The sequence below is a fragment of the Rosa rugosa genome, chromosome 7 (genome assembly GCF_958449725.1).
Source record: "Rosa rugosa chromosome 7, drRosRugo1.1, whole genome shotgun sequence".
NCBI classification, from domain to species: Eukaryota; Viridiplantae; Streptophyta; class Magnoliopsida; order Rosales; family Rosaceae; genus Rosa; species Rosa rugosa.
Window position 1 is genome coordinate 1482441 of NC_084826.1, and position 19176 is coordinate 1501616.

The 19176-nt window shown below is 39.4% G+C and overlaps 1 protein-coding gene and 2 long non-coding RNA genes across 3 annotated transcripts; 1 reads left to right on the plus strand and 2 right to left on the minus strand.

Annotated features, from left to right (window-relative positions):
- Positions 1 to 6021: 6021 nt before the first annotated feature.
- On the minus strand, positions 6022 to 6905 carry LOC133721934 (uncharacterized). Its single transcript, XR_009852390.1, has 3 exons — positions 6757 to 6905; positions 6578 to 6601; positions 6022 to 6479 (listed from the first exon to the last, which is right to left on the minus strand). It is a non-coding gene; the product is annotated as an uncharacterized LOC133721934 (long non-coding RNA).
- Positions 6906 to 7147: 242 nt separating this feature from the next.
- Positions 7148 to 8053, plus strand: LOC133721933 (uncharacterized). The gene is made up of 2 exons (XR_009852389.1): positions 7148 to 7337; positions 7499 to 8053. It is a non-coding gene; the product is annotated as an uncharacterized LOC133721933 (long non-coding RNA).
- Positions 8054 to 8129: 76 nt separating this feature from the next.
- LOC133720861 (rust resistance kinase Lr10-like) lies at positions 8130 to 10415 on the minus strand. The gene is made up of 3 exons (XM_062147338.1): positions 10291 to 10415; positions 10178 to 10191; positions 8130 to 9833 (listed from the first exon to the last, which is right to left on the minus strand). The coding sequence occupies exons 1-3, from the start codon at positions 10413 to 10415 to the stop codon at positions 8929 to 8931; spliced, it is 1044 nt and encodes a 347-aa protein (XP_062003322.1). The 3' UTR covers positions 8130 to 8928.
- Between the last annotated feature and the right edge of the window lie 8761 nt (positions 10416 to 19176).

Consider the following 19176-nt stretch of genomic DNA (forward strand, 5'->3'; position numbering starts at 1 on the left):
CATCTTGTCACTTTAGGAATTTCTTTTGGTAAAGATTTTCCCCTGACATCCCAATGATGGCGAACACAAAAAGACTCTAGTGTTATCCAGATTGTCCCACTGGGCGTGCCAAAATGTTTGGCTCCAATTTTGTTGCAGCTGGTCAACAGTCTCTTTTCTGCGCGGGCGTGCCAGCACCGTCGGGTGCGGTCGTCGGGGGTGTCCCTTGACCTGACTTCTTTTCAAGCGATTGTGGACGAGGAGAGCACCAACCTCGTCGTGGGATTCTTTGTGCCTCGTGGCGAGGACTTTGCTGTAGTTTCTTCTTGTTAACACAATCGATACTCAATATTGTAGATTGAGCAGAGCGACATCACCGGGAAGTATGAGATCTTGCTAAAGCGTGACTTTAGCTTGGCTGGTTTGCTAGGGCGTTACCCTTGCTTAGCTGGTTCCGTAACCGTTGTGGTCGCGGTACTATAGTCGGCTCATGAGGAGACTAGGACCAAAGCACTTTGACAGAGGGTTTGGTGGCACTGAAAGTCGGCTTCTGAGAAGACTAGGACTAGAAGTGTGATCACCGATAAGAGAAAGAGAAGGAGAGGAGTTGCTCTTAGAGAGGTTTGCTCTAGAGAGAACTTAGATCATCTTAGAGATGTTTTGATGTGTGAATGAGTGAATTGTTCTATGTTGTAGCCTCTATTTATAGGCTACCATGCCAAGGTGTTTAGCATTAAACAAATGATGGTGGAGCATTAATTAGAGATAAGAAATGATGAATTTTGGAGATAAGGAAGCATAATTGAAGATCAAGCATGATGAATTTCGGAGATAAGGAGATAAGAAGGCATAATTTGAGATAAGGAATGATGAATTTCGGAGATAAGGAAGCACTTTCTGCTCCTTTATTCCTTCAATTTTATCTCCATCAAGCACTCAGTTTTTGACCGTGACTTCTTCATAAGAAATGTTCCACTATGAGTGTAGATGACCCTGATAAAATTTCAGAGCTTTTCATATAGTGGTTGGTCAACAAACGCTGCTGGACCTCTTACAGGTCCAGTTTCCAGGCCTTTCTAGACAAGGAAATTCCTTCAATCTTATCTCCATCAAGAACTCATTTTCTGACCGTGACTTCTTCATAAGAAATGTTCCACTATGAGTGTAGATCACCCTGATAAATTTTCAGAGCTTTTCATATAGTGGTTGGGCCGAAAACGCTGCTGGACCTCTTACAGGTCCAGTTTTCCAGTTTTGCTTCTGCAGAAAATTGGACTGTTTGTTTTAAGGTTTTTCACTCCGAACGGGCTTTGGCACTCTTCATAAGAAATGATTCTTGGGCTGTCTAGAATGGATCTGCAGAGTTTCAGCTCATTTCGAGTTCATTTGGTCAGTCTGCCACCCCTCCTTCCTTGTTTAGTTCTGTTTCTCCTAGCCGAAGTAGGAAAATGTGCTAAAGTTGACTTTTCATGCTTCCATAGTAGGCTTTATTTAGCCTCTAAATATATATTTCGAACTTGTCGACAATATATAGCTTGAGCCACTGACATTGGCTCAATTTCTCCAAGACGTGCCTTGTCAGGCCAAAATGCTCATTTTGGGTCCAAACACATATAAAGCCAAGAACTCCCTAAAAGAATACCAATTATCAAAAACGAAATTTGGGAAGACCTAAACGATCCTCATTACAAAGTGAAGCAATGAAAGGGGGAGCTATATTCCACCACACAAAACCAGTATTCGACGTACCATAGTTAGCCACTGCGTCAGCAACATGATTCCCTTCATGAAATATATGAGATGAGCGAAAATGCATTTGAGAAATACGGAACAAACAGTTTTTCCATTCTACCCGCAGTTGCCAAGGCACTAAAGAAGGAGACCGAAGAAAATCAAGAATAATAGAAGAGTCAACTTCTAGCCAAACATGCTTCCAATCTCTAACTCAAGCTAGTTCAATTGCTTTGATCACCGCCATTACATCTGCTGCAACTGAGCTAGGAATGTCCAAATTAGAGGCAAAAGCACCGAGAACAACACCTTTATAATCCCGGAAAATAGCACCATAATATATATAAAATCACCACGACCCGATTCATGCTTCCAAGCTCCATCCGAATTAATCTTGATCCACCCCATAGAAGGAGGATGCCAATTAACTTCTATAATTCGTGGGGCACGATGCAATCGACATGTCCCCCCAAAATATATATCTTTCATGAAATTTTGTTTTAAAATTTTACTTTTAAGATTGATTATAATACTGAAATACGAATGTGTTTAGCACTTAAATATTAATACTTTGCATTAAGAGTACTCGATAAGTATCGGCATCAATATTATGTGAGTGTGAAATAATTCTACAATCGGAGACAACACGCTTAAAATAAATATGTGGTCTAAAAATGACAGCATTTTTTTCAAAGACCATATAATAAGTGAACGGATCAAGACCGACACTGACATTATGAAGTGTGAAATAATTCTAAATTTAGAGACAACACGCTTAGAATAAGTAACTGATCCAGAAATGATAGCATTTTCTTCAAAGACCATATAGCAAGTGAATGGATCTAGACTAACAACATTGAAGTCTTCTCTTTAGTCTATTTTTATTAAATTGACTCCAAGGTCCACAACCCCCACATAATTATAGGTAGCACACTTAGTTTCCTTGGAAAACTTGACCCGTTCAAATTTCATTGAATGTGATTATGTGAACATTGCTTTGAAAACGTTCGAGGCCTAATTAAAAGGTTTTCTGCAAAAATGGGGACCAAAGTGACCTTTTATATTCAATGGATGCTGTAGACAGGCCAATTGATGTGTTATTGCAATGAAATTTATAAAGCAACATGTCTTCATACATAACAGATAGCATATATGAACTTTCAAAATTTAGAATTTTGAACCAAATTTTCGATTAGCAACTGACTTAATAAATAGATTTCGACAAATATATATTTTTTTTTTTTAGGGCAACGGAAGACTAATCCATTTATCGAAATCATGACGACCTCACTCGGTCAAGCATGAAGGGTACAAGCACCCCTCATATTACAATGCAAGCTCAGTAGAGTACTAAAATCCAAAACAGAAACTCCAAAAAAGACTAAAATCCTAAAGGAACTGCTGAAAATAAAATACAGAATTGAAAAAACTCCCTAACCCTACACTGCCCTAGAATGGAACCACTGGTCTGAACATTTTGACGCCTAAGACCCAATTGGTGTACGTCACAACACTCAACACAGCCACAGCAACATTCGAGGAAACAGTACAGGATAAACTGATAAAGAGCAGGATAGGCCACTTCCCAGAAATCCCAAAACCAAGCCCGACCCAAGTGTTGGAGGAAAGGGGAACTGAACCAAATAGGCCCAGTTCACCAGCCTGCATCTGCAGCCCAGATCGGTAGAGGCCCAACAACCCACTACCCAAACCCTTCGCCTCCCACCCCCAGATCGACCGGTTCTAGCCTTTCAGAAGATGCGGCCTCCGCCCATCACCGCTCCGGTGGCCGGCCACGGTCTTCCCCCATCAAGAAAGCCAGAAAAAACCCCCCTTGGATCTAACTTGAGACCACCTGCAATCGAAAGAAGAAGACAAGATCCTACGCACGAAGCCTCCGGTGAAGCCCCGACAAGCTCTTCACGCCTCCACAGAAACCAGGCCTGCGCTACTCACCGCCCCCTGCAATTCGATGCCCTCCTATCAACATCACAAAGCACCACCAAACGTCGCCCGTGCCTTCAAGCCTAGCACTGGATCGAAATCCCTGCCGCTGTCCACGTACCCGAAGAGAACGACGCCGTAAGACATCCTCTGGCAGGCAGGATCGAACCGACGTCGCCGCCCTGCTGCACGAAACCCTAAGGTTCGGTATATTGAGCTCCGAAATTTCGGGAGCTCTTTTGTTTTAGATTTCGACAAATATTGATAATGCAGACATGAAGGAAATTTTTTTTGTTTTGTTTTTAACACAATTGATTTGTCATTGAAACGAAATAGCCAAGTAATAAGTACGAATAACAGTAAAAGCATTCCAATCTAGCTCCAAATCGTTCATCAACACAACCTAAGTCAAAATCTTTCCTCAAGCATATCTTATAATTCAAAAGGCTTTTGCTTCATTTCCACATGAAGGAGATTGTTAATGAAGCATGAAGTGTAAGAAAGAGTGATACAATAGGCCATAAATTGCATTCCTCGTACACCATGGAGGCTGATTCTGTAGCCTTATGTGACAGTGCAGACACCTCCTCATTATCTGCCTCATCGGATAGATCCTTCCTTGTCATGTATTGTGGACAGTAGTAAGAGACATTTCTACGTGTGCATTTAGGTTCTTTATCCGTCCAGCCATTTATAAACATCAGCTTTGTAAGAAACACCTCCAATGGTTTTGTAGTGCATTTCGGGTGCTACGTATCCCCTTGTGCCTCTCGCACATGTAACAAATACTGTGTTCCGGTCTCTCAGGTAGAATCTTGCAAGCCTGAAGTCTGAAATTATGGACTTGAAGTTTTCATGAAGAAAACTGAATATATTGCTCATCAAGGTTTTCATCACAATTTGTAAATCACAAAAGCATCCTCATCGAAGAAGACGAAACTAATATTTTCCTACACCTGTATATTGCTTATAGGAAGATGACTTTCAACTATACAAATGAACTCAGGAAGAGGGATACAAAGCGTAGAGAGTTCATATGATACTGTGATTAACTTTTGTGTTATATATAAAACAGACTACTATTTCACCACGGATTTTCCACGACATGGTAAACTGACTTTAGAATTCAATTCTACAACAGTAAACTAAAAACCTTTGATAAAAAAACGAACAAGCTAGAAAAGTTTAGGTCAGAGCATGGGAAAGCTTGGACTTATCCGAAAGTGCACTGGGTGGCTCAAGAGCTTCACAATGGCGGAATGTTATCAGAGTCAGAGGAGAGGGCTATGAACTCCGTGAAACAAATCCCACATCGGAAGAGGTTTTGCGATAAAATGGTCCGATCATGCTCAGCCTAGTTGGGCCCCTCTTTGGGCCTGTAGCTCAGCCTAGTTGATATACTGGGCCGATTGGGTAAAAATAATATAAGCTGATAAATTATTATATGAAAAATGTCAAGGTAAAAACATTAACAAAAATATATTTTCTTTCATGAAATTTTGTTTTAAAATTGTATTTTTAGATTAATTATAATACTGAAATAATAATGTTTAATCTAAAAACCTTTTAATTAATAATTTGAGCTAAAAGTACTCGATAAGTATCGGCACAGACATTACATGAGTATTAAAATTTGCTAGGGGATTCCCCTATCTTCCTTTCAAAAATAATTCTAAAATCAGAGACAACACGCTTGGAATAAGTAGCTAATCCAAAAACGACAATATTTTCCTCGAAGACCAAATAACAAGTGAATGGATCAAGACCGACATTGACATGATGAAGTGTGAAATAATTACAAAGTCGGAGACAACACGTTTAGTAAATGATCCAGAAATTATAGCATTTTCTTCAAAGACCATACAGCAAGTGAATGGACCAAGACTAACAACATTGAAGTCTTCTCTTTAGTCTATTTTGATTAAATTGACTCCAAGGTCCACAGGCCCCACATAAGTATAGGCAGCACACCAGCACTACCCCTAAGTTAAGTTTCCTTGGAAAACTTGACTTGTTCAAATTTCATTGACTCTGAAAATAACTTTGAAAACGTTCAAAGCCTAATTAAAAGGTTTAATTTCTGCAATCTGGTCTGTAATCTTTCGGATACAATTAATTGATGTTGTAGAGTGTAGACAGGCCAATTGATGTGTTACTGCAATGAAATTTATAAAGCAACATGTCTTCTTACGTAATAGAAAACATATATAAACTTTCGAAATTCAGAATTTTCAACCAATTTTTTTATTAGGAACTGACTTAATAAATAAATTTCAACAGATATTGATAATGCAGACATGAAGGTGATTGTTAATGAAGCATGAAGTTTAAGAAGAGCGATACATTAATAGGCCATAAATTGCATTCCTCGTCTACCATGGGGGCTGATTCTGTAGCTTTCTGTGAATATGTGACAGTGTAGACACCTCCTCATTATCTGCCTCATCTGGTAGATCCTTCCTTGTCATATATTGTGGACAGTGGTAAGAGACATTTCTACGTGTGCATTTAGGTTCTTTCTCAGTTTCTCCGTCCCGCCATTTATAAACATCAGCTTAATTTGTAAGAGACACCTCCAATGATTTTCTAGTGCATTTCTGGTGCTACGTATCCCCTTCTGCCTCTTGCACATGTAACAAATACTGTGTTTTGGTCTCTCAGGTAGAATCTTGCAAGCCTGAAGTCTGAAATTATGGACTTGAAGTTTTTGTGAAGAAGAATGTGTGGGCTTAATGTCAAAATGTAGAATTTGCATCTCACATCCCTGGTGGAGATACTCAATTCCGCGAGCCACCCCGAGAGTTATCTCATGCATTGTATCCCAGCTTAGAAGAAAGAGGCACAAGGCCCAAACATGAGGAAATCAAAACTTAAAAAGTAAATAAGAACAGAAAGTACTAAAAGTGGTGCTAGTCAAACTCACTACTTATCACGTATTGACGAAAACCTGCAAAATGCATTAGTTTAGTGTTAATAAAATTCAGAACAACACAAAATCACCCCTCTCAAAACCATCTAAAGAATTAATGTGTCAAACGGATTAAATTGTTGGCATAAAAGAAAAGGGGAAAAGAATTAAAATCCGGATGAGAATAGACTCACAATTGAGGGACTGGGTACTTGTGTAGCAGTACTCAAAGTGGCATGGAGAAAACTCCCTAAAATCAAATTCCAACAAATTAGTACCAAAGTTGCAAATTGTTTGTCTCTTCGAGTCACAGACCATCATAATAGAGTTTCATCCTCTCCCAGTATCACTTGCATCCTTGAAAATGCAGCAGTTTCGGTTACCTAATCATGTCAGGTCAATAAAGTGATTGGTTGAATGAGTGAAAACTCGAGCCAGGCAAAGATACAATGGTCTTTCTTATTTCACTTTGGTGGCTAAACTCTCGGATCAGTAAATTAAACATAAAATTTACCTAGACAGCAACACAGTTTTGACTTTAAAGTCCGATAAAAGTGTTAAAACGGTAATGCGTTTTACAAATTCTAACAAAAACCGTAAAAATGCTGAAGCAAATAGTACATGTATCGTCCCTGTCCCGCCGCAAAAGTCAGTCATCAGTTGAAGTAAAGTGCTCTGTTTCTGAACATCGGAAACCGTCTACGTGTCGCCGGAGAATCTCACCCTTGTTGCTTCCTTGATTGGATTTCGCCGCATCCTACGTCAACCCGACCAGGTATTGGCTTTCGTTCCTATTCTATGTGCTTGACTGATTGCTCTGTTCTTGATTTGCATATGAAATAAAGGGTTGGTTCTGTTTTCTAATGTAATTCAGCATTTTCGGTAAAACTTAAACATGGGTTTGAGATGGTCTAGCTTTTTTGATGTTTGTTGCAGAATCTAGTGGGGCCTAGGTGGAAAGGAAAGGGCTTCAAAGCTAAAGCCTATGTCAAAGATAGTACTGAAGCTTCAGTTTTCTCTAAATCAATCAAATTGTGAAGCTTTGCTATGTGGGTGTAGTGTGCTTATTGCTTAACCGTTCGTGCTTTGGTGAAGCCATGGTTACAGCTTAGAAGGATAAGCAATGGTTGAGGTGAGTTTGGAGGAGGCCTTTTAACTCGGCTTTGTGGAGGTGTGGCAAAGACATTACTGGTTCTTGATGTCAGCAGAAATAGTCGTTGTGCAGACTCTCCATTGTGGTTGGAGAGTTATACTGTCAAGGAGCGCAAGATCACAAGATGGAATCCAGAACAGTGCCGCGAAGATCATACAATGGTTGAAAGTGAAAATGGAGTCAAGGAAGAGATTTAGTATTTTTTCATTTGCTCCAACCAAATCAGAGGTATGCCTTCCTAATTGGATAGAATGAGCAACTATTTATTTGTATCAAAAGAATTTGGCACTGATGTGTGTATTATACTAAATATATTGCTCATCAAGTTTTAATCACAATTCGTAAATCACAAAAGCATCCTCATAGGAGAAGATGAAACTAATATTTTCCTAAACATCTGTATATTGCTTATAGGAAGATGACTTTCAACTATACAAATGGAACTTAGGAAGAGGGATACAAAGCGTAGAGAGTTCACAGTAGCATACTGTGATTAACTTTTGTGTTATATATAAATGGCTACTAGTGAGTACATTCTGCCAATTCAATGTAGTTCTGTGGACGCATTTACTCTCTGTATAAGTTGTTTGCAACTATGCATCAATCAACTTCACAAAGTAAATAAGCTTTTGAATTATGTGTTCACCCAGACGAGAAGACATCACACTAGTATAATATGAAATTCCTAGAATTCCTTTAGGAATTGATCAAATAAACAATTTTCGATAGATCCTGATAAAGCTCATTATTGACCTGTTATTCAAAGTTTCGAATTGTAATGAAGCTTAAGAAGAGGCATACAAGAATGAATAGGGCATTAATTACATCCCCTTATACCATGGAAGTAGATTCTGTAGCACTCTGTGGCAGGGTGGATACCTCTTTAATATCTGTCTCATCACTGTCATAAGGTAAATCCTCAGTTGGCATCTGTTGGGGACAATAGAACGGCTTTGGAGGCATTTTCAAGACTTCATCTTCACCTTCAAGCATCTCTAAAACCTTGGTCATTGAAGGGCGGTCCACAGGCATGAGTTGTATGCACCACAAAGCAACCATGAGCAGCTTCTTGGCTATTCTCTTGTCATACTCACAGGCATCCTCAATTTCAATGTTTTCAAAGGCGAAAGCGAAGGCGAAGGCGTCTTGCTAGTGCCTCACGAGGCGAGAGCCTCAAGGCGTTGAGGCGACCGCCTTTCCCGCAAATATTATTCTAATATATTACGACAATTTCAATGCTTAATCCCTTTTCCAGTTGATCATAGATCCACGAAGGAAAATATATTTGGCTCGAATGTTCTGCATGTGCATTCAAGTTTTTCCTCCGCCCTGCTATTTCCAGTAACAACATTCCGAAGCTATAAACATCAGATTTGTAGGAAACACCACCAATAGTTTTGTAGAACATTTCTGGAGCTATATATCCCCTTGTGCCTCTTGCTGCAGTAACATAAATAGTGTTCTGATCTCTCGGGTAAAATCTTGCAAGCCCGAAGTCTGAAATTTTGGAATTAAAGTTTTCATCAAGGAGAATGTTGTGGGGCTTAATATCAAAATGTAGAATTTGGATATCACATCCCTGGTGTAGATATTCAATTGCATGAGCCACCCCTAGAGCTATCTCATGCATTCTATCCCAACTTAGTGTACGATCTTTTTCCGCATCCCGTAATATATATCTGTCGAGGGATCCATTAGGCATGAAATCATAAACAAGAGCTCTTTTAGACCCCTCGGAACAGAATCCAATTAGTTGCACCACATTGACATGATGAATTCTTCCTATTGTGGCAACTTCATTGATGAAATCTTGCCCCTTACTTTTGGAATCATTCAACATCTTTACTGCAACAAGATGACCATTTGATAGCTTTCCTTTATAAACAGAACCAAAACCTCCCTGACCAAGTTTATCTTTGAAATCATTCGTGACCGTTTTAATTTCTGAATATGAATACCTGCTGGGCATAAGATTCTTGTATGCATCCAAGAATTCTTCAACGGCCTTATCATCATCCTTCAGGATCTTTTTCAAATACAGTGTGTAGTTCCAGAAAACCAGCAAAACAAGGATGCAGAGTGCCATTCGTACAGTCAGACACTCAGACTCAATCGATCCTGTCATAGAAATACAGATAGGAGTTAGGAACTTCATCCAGAAATAAAAACTTTAGACTCCATATATGCAGCGATGGTTTCTGAAAGGCTTAAATATCAACACTCAGTCAGAGAACATATCATTAGTCAAGAACACGACATTTAAGGGAACATCTATAAAAATCTTGAAATTGGGCTGACCGGTGATCTTGGCGGCTCGTACAAAATCTATGTGAATACAGAATCAACAAAGAGGAAATGAGTTAGGTTCACGGAGGGAAAGAAGCTCAGAAATTGTAATGCTATTACTCTATCATGTTTGGGAAAATTAAATGCAAGTAGTAAATAGAAAAGGTCAGACTTACCTTCTTTCAAGTATCTACCAAAACCTGGAAATACATTAGTAGAGTCAATAACAGAGTGAAGAAAGAATAAGATATACAGAATTAGCTTGTCAAACTGATTAAAACATACTCACAATAGAGGGGATGGAATCGGCTGTAGCAGTACAAGTCGGTAGAAGACGGTGCGGTAGAAGACGGAGACGGTGCGAATGCGATAGAAGAAGACGGTGCGGTAGAAGACGGTAGAAAATCCAACCATGTAAGCAGAAAACCCTTTCTCAACTCATCGCGGATGAAAGAAAATGAAGGGTCATCACGTTCGTATATTAACATGGAAGGGGTGATGCTGGTGATATTACAAGACGGTAGAAGATGAGACACAGTGACACACTATCTCCCAGCATAATGTAAGAATATGTAGTAGATGACCACGACGATGAGCTATTACTGCAATTGATTTTTATGTAGTATGGGGACTCAACTTTCGACCGGCAATCATGAAAGCTTACAGTCAAGCCTAAAGAATTCAGGTAGTAAGGGCCTGTGGTAAAGTTATATATTGTCAAACGGTGAATCGGCCTAAAGGGGCAAGTATCCCTTAGTAGAACAGGATCCACAACCTGGATCATCTCCAATTCATAATCGATTCCCATGACATAATATGTACCATTGAAAAGTTCTAAAATGGGGCGATTCTGCTCACATAAAATTTCAGCTGGAGAGTTTAGACAATTGTTAGCAGAAGTACCATTAATTTTCAAGCGAAACGGGTACCTAATGTCATGGAGATCCCCACAAGAAGCTGGCGGACAGTGCTTTTCTGCCTTGATCATGATAAATTGCAAAGCAAACAAGAACACAAGTTATCAGAATACTTTTTGGCATCTTGGGAGAGCCTGATATTTAGGAGGAAAATAAAGGAAGAATGTTGTAGAGAATTGTAATTGTGTGTTTATTATTGATAATAGGAGCCCTTTATATAGGGAGTTACAAGGTACACAAAAGGTAATAGCATCCGAATACAATTGAATACCTAGAACACTTTCCTATTACAACTCTAAACCCTAGTTTGAAGAGGCACACATTATGTCGACATCCTTCAACACTCCTCTTTGTGCCGCTCAAACTTGGTGATGATGTTTTGATTGTTGCCTCGTTAAAAACCTTGCCAGGTAACAAAAACCCTGTGGGACAAAAATAACCCTAGTCGAAGGACAAAAAGAGCACAACACGTCCTTCACTCTTCGAGATCGAACATGTAGACATCATGCCTCCCCCTGATGTCAATATCTCTCCCTGATTGCTACAATCATGGGAGTTCGGATAACTTTCTCAATCCGATGCTCTTCACATGTTTCTCGAAGGTGGATTTTGGTAACGACTTAGTAAATAAGTCCGCTACATTATCCTCAGATCGGATTTGGTTCACTTCAATATTTAGAAGTGCCTGTTGTTGCTGATTACAAAAGAACTTAGGCGATATATGCTTGGTGTTGTCTCCCTTAATGAAACCTAACTTCATTTGCTCAATACAAGCTGCATTATCTTCATAAATGCATGTAGGTTCATCTGTGGTAGACTTCAAACCACAAGTTCCTCGAATGTGTCTGACTACAGATCTTAGCCATATGCATTCTCGCACGGCTTCATGTAGAGCAATAATCTCTGCATGATTTGAGGAAGTAGCAACAAGGGTCTGCTTTGTAGACCTCCAAGATATCGCAGTGCTTCCCATGGTAAAGACATAACCCGTTTGGGAGCGACCTTTGTGAGGGTCAGAGAGATACCCTGCATCAGCAAAACCCATCAAGACATCGTTGTCATTTTGATGGAGGGGAGGAGGAGCACGGAAGGTGACGTTTTGCCTTGTGGAGTCCGATCTCACACTTCCGTTATTTCTTTTCTCTCTGTAAGGATAGAACAAGCCCATATCAATCGTACCTCTCAGGTATCGAAAGATTGTCTTTACACCAATCCAATGGCGGCGTGTTGGTGCAGAACTGTGTCAAGCTAACAAGTTCACTGCGAATGAGATATCCGGTCTTGTGCATTGAGCTAAGTATAATAATGAGCCTATTGCACTTAGATAGGGCACTTCAGCCTCTAATAAGTCTTCGTCCTCATCCCTTAGACGAAATGGATCTTTTCCGGGCTCAAGACTACGGCCGATCATGGGAGTACTCACAGGCTTTGCTTTATCTTCATTAAAGCGCCTCAGTAATTTTTGAGTATATGCTGACTGATGGATCATAATCCCATCACTACGGTGCTCGAGCTCTAGTCCGAGACAAAACCGTGTTTTCCCAAGATCTTTCATCTCAAATTCGGATTTCAAGAACTTAGCAGTTTCCTTTAACTCATCTAGAGTTCCAATTATGTTCATGTCATCGACATAAACTGCTACAATTGCAAATCCGGAACTTGTCCTTTTTATAAACACGCATGGGCATATTTCATTGTTGACATATCCCTTCCCAATCAAGTAGTCACTTAGACGGTCATACCACATCCGTCCGGATTGTTTCAATCCATATAGTGAGCGTCTCAATCTTATTGAAAACGCGCTCCGTGGTTTAGAGCCACTTGACTTGGGTAATTGAAATCCATCTGGAACCTTCATATATATCTCTGAATCTAGATCCCCATAGAGATATGCTGTAACCACATCCATAAGCTGCATGTCAAGTTTTTCGGAAACTATCAAACTGACAAGGTAGCGGAACGTTATAACATCCATTACGGGAGAGTATGTCTCCTCGTAGTCGATTCCAGGGCGTTGTGAGAAACTTTGCGCCACAAGGCGGACTTTGTATCTAACAACCTCATTTTTCTCATTACCCTTTCTAACAAATACCCATTTATGGCCAACATGTTTTATATTTGGGGGTGTCAGTGTTATAGGCCCAAATACCTGTCTCTTTGTTAGTGAATCCGATTCAACATGGACCGCATTTTTCCATTTAGGCCAGTCTTCTCTTCGTTGACATTCTTCAACGGAGTGAGGTTCAATATCATCGTGTTCTATAATTTCTTGAGCAATAGAATATGCAAACACATCATCAAGGATAATAGAATCTCGATTCAACGTCTCATGTACACTAGTGTAATTCATGGAGATCTCCCTATTCTCTGGAATTGGTTCTAACATTTGAGCGTCCCCCAATGATGTCTCTTGTACATAACCATAATCCGGAATATCTTCATGAGACGGGTCATTTATGTCGATGATTAATAGATCTTTTTGTGCCAAACTCGCTTTCTTTCTTGGGCGAGAATCCATCGAACCTTTGGGCCTCCCACGTTTCCTTGCTGGGAGCCCGACCTGAGCCACATTGCCATCACCATTAGTGGTGGCGGCGCCATGCCCAATACCTCTAGGGGTGGCGCCATGTCCATGATTTTTAGGGACATCAATCATTGCAGGCACGTTTGCAGCAGGTATATGTGATCTTGTCACTTTAGCGATATCAGAAAACGCATCAGGCATAGAATCTGCTACGTTCTGAAGATCGAGAATTCTCCGCACTTCAATTTCAGACTGTGCGGTTCGGGGATCAAGATGAGACAAAGTGGGGACAGTCCACGACAATTCCTGTCGTTCCTGTTGAACAATTTTGTTCTTATCTCCCCCTAACGACAGGAAGACTGTCTCATCAAAGTGACAATCCGCAAATCTAGCGGTAAATAGATCGTCTGTCAAGGGTTCTAACTAGCAGATAATGGTTGGAGAGTCATATCCAACATAAATGCCTAATCGTCTTTGAAGATCCATTTTAGTGCGCTGTGGCAGCGCAATTGACACATAAACTGCACACCCAAATATGCGTAAGTGTGAGACATCAGACTCATATCCAGTAACCATCTGGGATGCAGAAAATGGTTGAGTGTGACAGGACCCGCCCCAGATTTCACCCTGAAATCCGAAGTAGCCTTGCGGGGCCCACCTTAGAAGAAATTCTACCAAAAATTTGGCGGAACTTCCCCAAAAATAGACTACCCAAAACCTATAGAAAAACATTTACACTTCTAAACCATCCATCCTTATTCTCCTGGAGCCACCCTGCTCCCCAAATCACAACATTCTCCAATTCACAATACACAAATCTCAACTTAATAACAATAATTTCACGGTTATCAGAGCAAATCTAAAACAAAAGGTATACTAGAATAAAAGTAAAGAGGGTGAAGGATCGATAGATCCTACAATGCGGAAGCAGTGACAACTATGCCTCAACCCGTGTACGCCCGACCTCCACTAATTTCGCCTGCAAACTGGGCATTTGAAACCGAAGGGCCCAGGGGAAAGTATTGAAAAACACGTTAGTGTGAGTGGACAAAAATATACAATCAAGATAATTTAAATGAAGCAAACTTGAATACTTTCCCACTTATTTAAATTTATAAAACCTCGATGCATGCAACGTTTGTAAAATTTTATTTCTTAAAATCAGGAAACTGGAAACTGTAAATCAAACCCGCTGAGTATCGTATCATCGGACTAGACCCCGCTAGCCCAAAAATAATAGGATATGGGGAAGAAATATCACCATACGGGTAAATGAACCCCTAACCTCAACTGCCACCCACACATAGATTGTGTGAGGAGGAGAACTAATAACCTCGACTGCCACTCACGTGAGGAGGAGAATAAACTACCTCAACTGCCACTCACAAACACAAAGTAAGTGAGGAGGAGAACTAGTAATTCGACCCTGGTATGGTGAAGAAAACATTCAAAAAATCCCGAAAAATTCAAAAGACTTTCCCCAATCTCTCACGAGAAAAATAACCATTCCAATGACGTGGCCCCGCACGCCAAAATATTCTCAAATCCGTAACCAAACCCAGAAATTAGTACGAGCACAAATTCCTTCGGAAAATCCCATTTCCAAAAATATTCCAGAATATCTCAAAATTGGCTACTAAATATAATATGTAATCCGGAAATCATCTCGATAAAATATATCGTCGAAAAATCACGTAAATCATATTTCCAAAATAATAATTATATATTCCAAAACCAATTCCGAATCTCTCTTGAAATCTCAAGAATTGATAGTTAATTATAATAAAAAAATTTCCAAAAATTACCACGGGATAATAATAAGGTAAATATCACATAAATCAAGATTCTCAAATCGAGCATAATGAATCTTAATTCAAAAGTTCAAACCAATAAATCAATTAATAATCCAAACTAAAATAAAATATATACTCGATAATTAAATTAATAAATCAATAAAATCAAAATTTGCGGAAATTAATTTGCATGCATCAATTAAAATCAAAAGTCCACTCACAGTACTATATAGGTGACCACGCATACGGGTTTCTTCGTCGAGCGGTAACTCGGTATAGCGCCCTGTATACAATTATATTCCGTAAACAACAATTCGACAATTAAATATGATTCCAAAATCAATCCTCTTAAATCAACATCTCCATTTCCTTCAATTCAACCCAAACTTTACCACCAACACCATTTCATTAATTTACCAGTTCTAGGGCAGATTCGAGAGAAATCGGACGGTCGGATTCTCATAAATCAATAACCGAAATTCTGAATTTCCAGGAATTTATAATCGATTCAAAACTTCACTAATCTTCACCAAACTTCATATATAAGCTCTACAACATTTATAGGATTTAATAGGCTAAAAATTGAATATAAAAAAGCTGCACTACGCGCCTCCACGCGCGACCTACAGTGGCGGCGCCACCGCCACCACCACCAGCTCCAATAGCCACCAAAATTTGGCAGCAGCACCTACTCAACAGACCCAACAACTTTCTCAACTGTGACAAAGTCAGAAAATGAGTAGAAGTACCTCAACAATTAAGGAGAAGGTTGAACCCGATTCGTGAATAGTGACCCAGAATTTCAAACCTTCAATTCCTCCTTCTCGCTTCAAATCGGAGTCAATGGCTTTAGGGGAAATGATCACCGGCTCGGGGCGCCTCTACTGACCCTATTTGGTGGTCGGAAACGGCGGAATCGCCGGAAAAGCTCAAACTGCCCCCGTGAGGTTCCTTGCTTCGATTCGGGGTTTTCCGGCCAAATCGCCGAGACCCACGAGTACCAACGTGTAGAGGAGGGGGAGGCGATCCTAGCCCAACTGGAATCACGTCGATTGGACGCCGGACGTGGGAGACATCAGCCGGTGAAGGGAGGCGATTTCCAGCTCGAGCTGTGCGGCTTCTCATCCTTGCAGCGCCCTCCACAGTTCGTTGAAATGACAGATTGAAGACATGCTACACATTTCAAAACGCAAGCATTTGATCCATGATCCATGAAGTTTTAAGACTTAACTTGATTTCCATGCCCTATCTATATTGTGTTCTTTGAGGAAATTGTTGGAAGGATTAGGTAGTTGTTGTAGTGTCGGATTTGGGTTAGTTTGCTTGAGGACAAGCAAAGTTCAAGTTTGGGGGTATTTGTTGGATCATAATTCATATACATATTTGTCCCCTAAAACATGGAAATTACTTGTTCTAAAGTCCAAATTCAATGTTGACTAATTCAATTTCATTATTTCCCTAATCTTGTACCTTTGCTTAACCTTTGTGTTTATTTATATATATATTTATTGTTTTCCTTATCATGCTAGGAAATGATGGAGAAGAATGGAAATGCACTAAAAAGTCAACCTTAGAACATATTCTTACTCCGGCTAGGAGAAAGTGAGCTAGACAAGGAAGAAGGAGCGGCCGCCTGACCAAATGAACTCCAAATGAGCTGAAACTCTCCAGATCCATTTTAGACATCCTAAGAAACATTTCTTATGAAGAGTACAAGAGCCAGATAGAAGTGGAAGGCCTTCAAACAGTCAGTCTAATTTGCTGAAAAAGGAAAACTGGAAAACCTGACCTGTACGTATTTCAGAAGCATTTACGGCCGAACCACAGTGAATTTAACTCTGTAATTTTACCAGGATGATCTCAACTCATGGAGGAACATTTTATATGAAGAAGTCAGAGGCCCATTCCGAATTCTTGGTGGAGATATAATTGAAGGAATAAAGGAGCAGAAAGTGAACCCATAATATCCATACTCCACCTCCATACTTCCACTATCATACTCCACCTCATTTATTCTACTTTCATCCATACTTCCACTATCATATTCCTCTTTCTCTTCTCTATATAAACATCCCTTCATCACACTCATCCAACTACCAATTCCACCCCATTACATCTTCTTTCTCTCTTCATCTCCTTCATAAAACCTCACTTACCACCACCACAACCTGCATCATCTTTTCCATCTACCCATTCCATTTCATAGACAAAAAGCTTCACTACTCCACCATTTCACCACTTGATCATCTCTACATCTCATATTCCATCATCAACCTTTGAAGAAGAAGGAGAGGAGTCTAGCATCACTTGAGGAATCATCATCACCATCACCATTTTCACCATGTCAATGCCTTCATGAGTTCATCTACACCATCCTCAACTTGATTATCACTAGTCCCTTCTCTATCCCTACTTTTTAGTTTGATGTTCATAAACATGTTGAAGCTTATGTATTTGATTATGAGTGAGTAGTTAGTTTGTTGGGGCTAGGGTTGAAAGCCCTATCCAAACTTGTAATGAATTGATGTTTGAGTCTTATTTGATGCATTTTCCATGATCATCTTCACATGCTAATTCAAGAAGTGAATGCTTGTATTTAAATCTAGCTAATTTGAATACTTTGTATTTGTCATTACATGAACAATGTTTAGAGAATAGCTAGCTTTAGACATTGAAAGCATGATAGCACACTAGGTGTGTATGTGAGGGTAGTGAGTTAAAATCACCTAGATCTAGGATTGGTTTGCTTGCTTGATTTTCTAAACTCAAATCTTTATGCATCTAGGAGCAAGGAATTGATACTTATCCGGTAATATAACTTGTTCTTGGGTAGTTAGTTTCGCACTTATCCGGTGGAAATTGATAAAATAAAAGGAGTTTAGGCCTTAGTAGTCTTATCCGGATGCTAAGAGGGTAATTGGATATTTGGGATTTTGCATTACTTATAGTTTGAACATCAATGCATGCAAGGGAGGCTATGGTGAACAACCTAAAGCTCTAACTTCCATCAATTTTATCACATCTCATTTAACATAGCCTAGTTTACATTTCAAGTTTCATTTTGTGTTAATTTAATTCGAAACCATTTTCAAAGCCAAAAATCAAACCACTACACCATCTTGCATATATTCACCATGAACTTTGGTTCACTTGTGAGCTCTTGTTTATGACTTGTACATTTGCATATTCATCTAGCATCCTCTAGGTTTTCCTTAGCTAGAGTGGATTTTCCAATCCCTTGGGTACGATATCCCCTACTCATAATCCCTACACTATAACTTGGCCCTTATACTTGAGGGTGGCTATTTGGCTAACAAGTTTTTGGCACCGTTGCCGGGGATTGGAGTAAAATCCGATTCCTAGCTCGGTTTGTCTTCGGGTGGCTAGAATTTTACCTTTTTTTTTTTTTTTTTTGTGTTTCAACTTGTGTTCTTATATTTTCTTTGTTTTGTTAATTTTTGTGGTAGTCACCTTATTTTCGAATTTGTGGTAAGTACTTTGATAAGTAAATTAGTAAATTGTGGTAAGAAAAATATAAATTGTGAGCTTGTTGAAAATAAAAAAAGAATTAATCTTGCCTATTTGCTATTTGCTTATTACTTATTGCAATTTCACTTTCTAGTTGCAAAATTAAATATTTGATAGTTAGATTTATTTCTTTTGGATTAGAAGTTGGTAGAAATTTGTAAAAAAAAAAAAAAAAAAAAATTATAATAAATAAATATAAAAAAAAAAAAGTGTGTTAGTATTTTAATTGTAAGTTGTAAATTGAGAGGAATAGGTGAAGTCTCTTTTGTTAATATTGGCCTAAACCCCTTATTGGTACCTAATTCAGGTCCCTTAAGGTTGAGGGCGGTCTTTATTAACACTTGTTGAACTGTCTTCACACTTATGACCTTTTTCATCTTAGTAAGTATAGCCTATGTGGAATGGTGTCTAGG

Excerpts from the sequence above, each read along its gene's own strand:
- LOC133720861 (XM_062147338.1), bottom strand. The coding sequence starts at position 10,415 with ATGGTTGGATTTTCTACCGTCTTCTACCGCACCGTCTTCTTCTATCGC.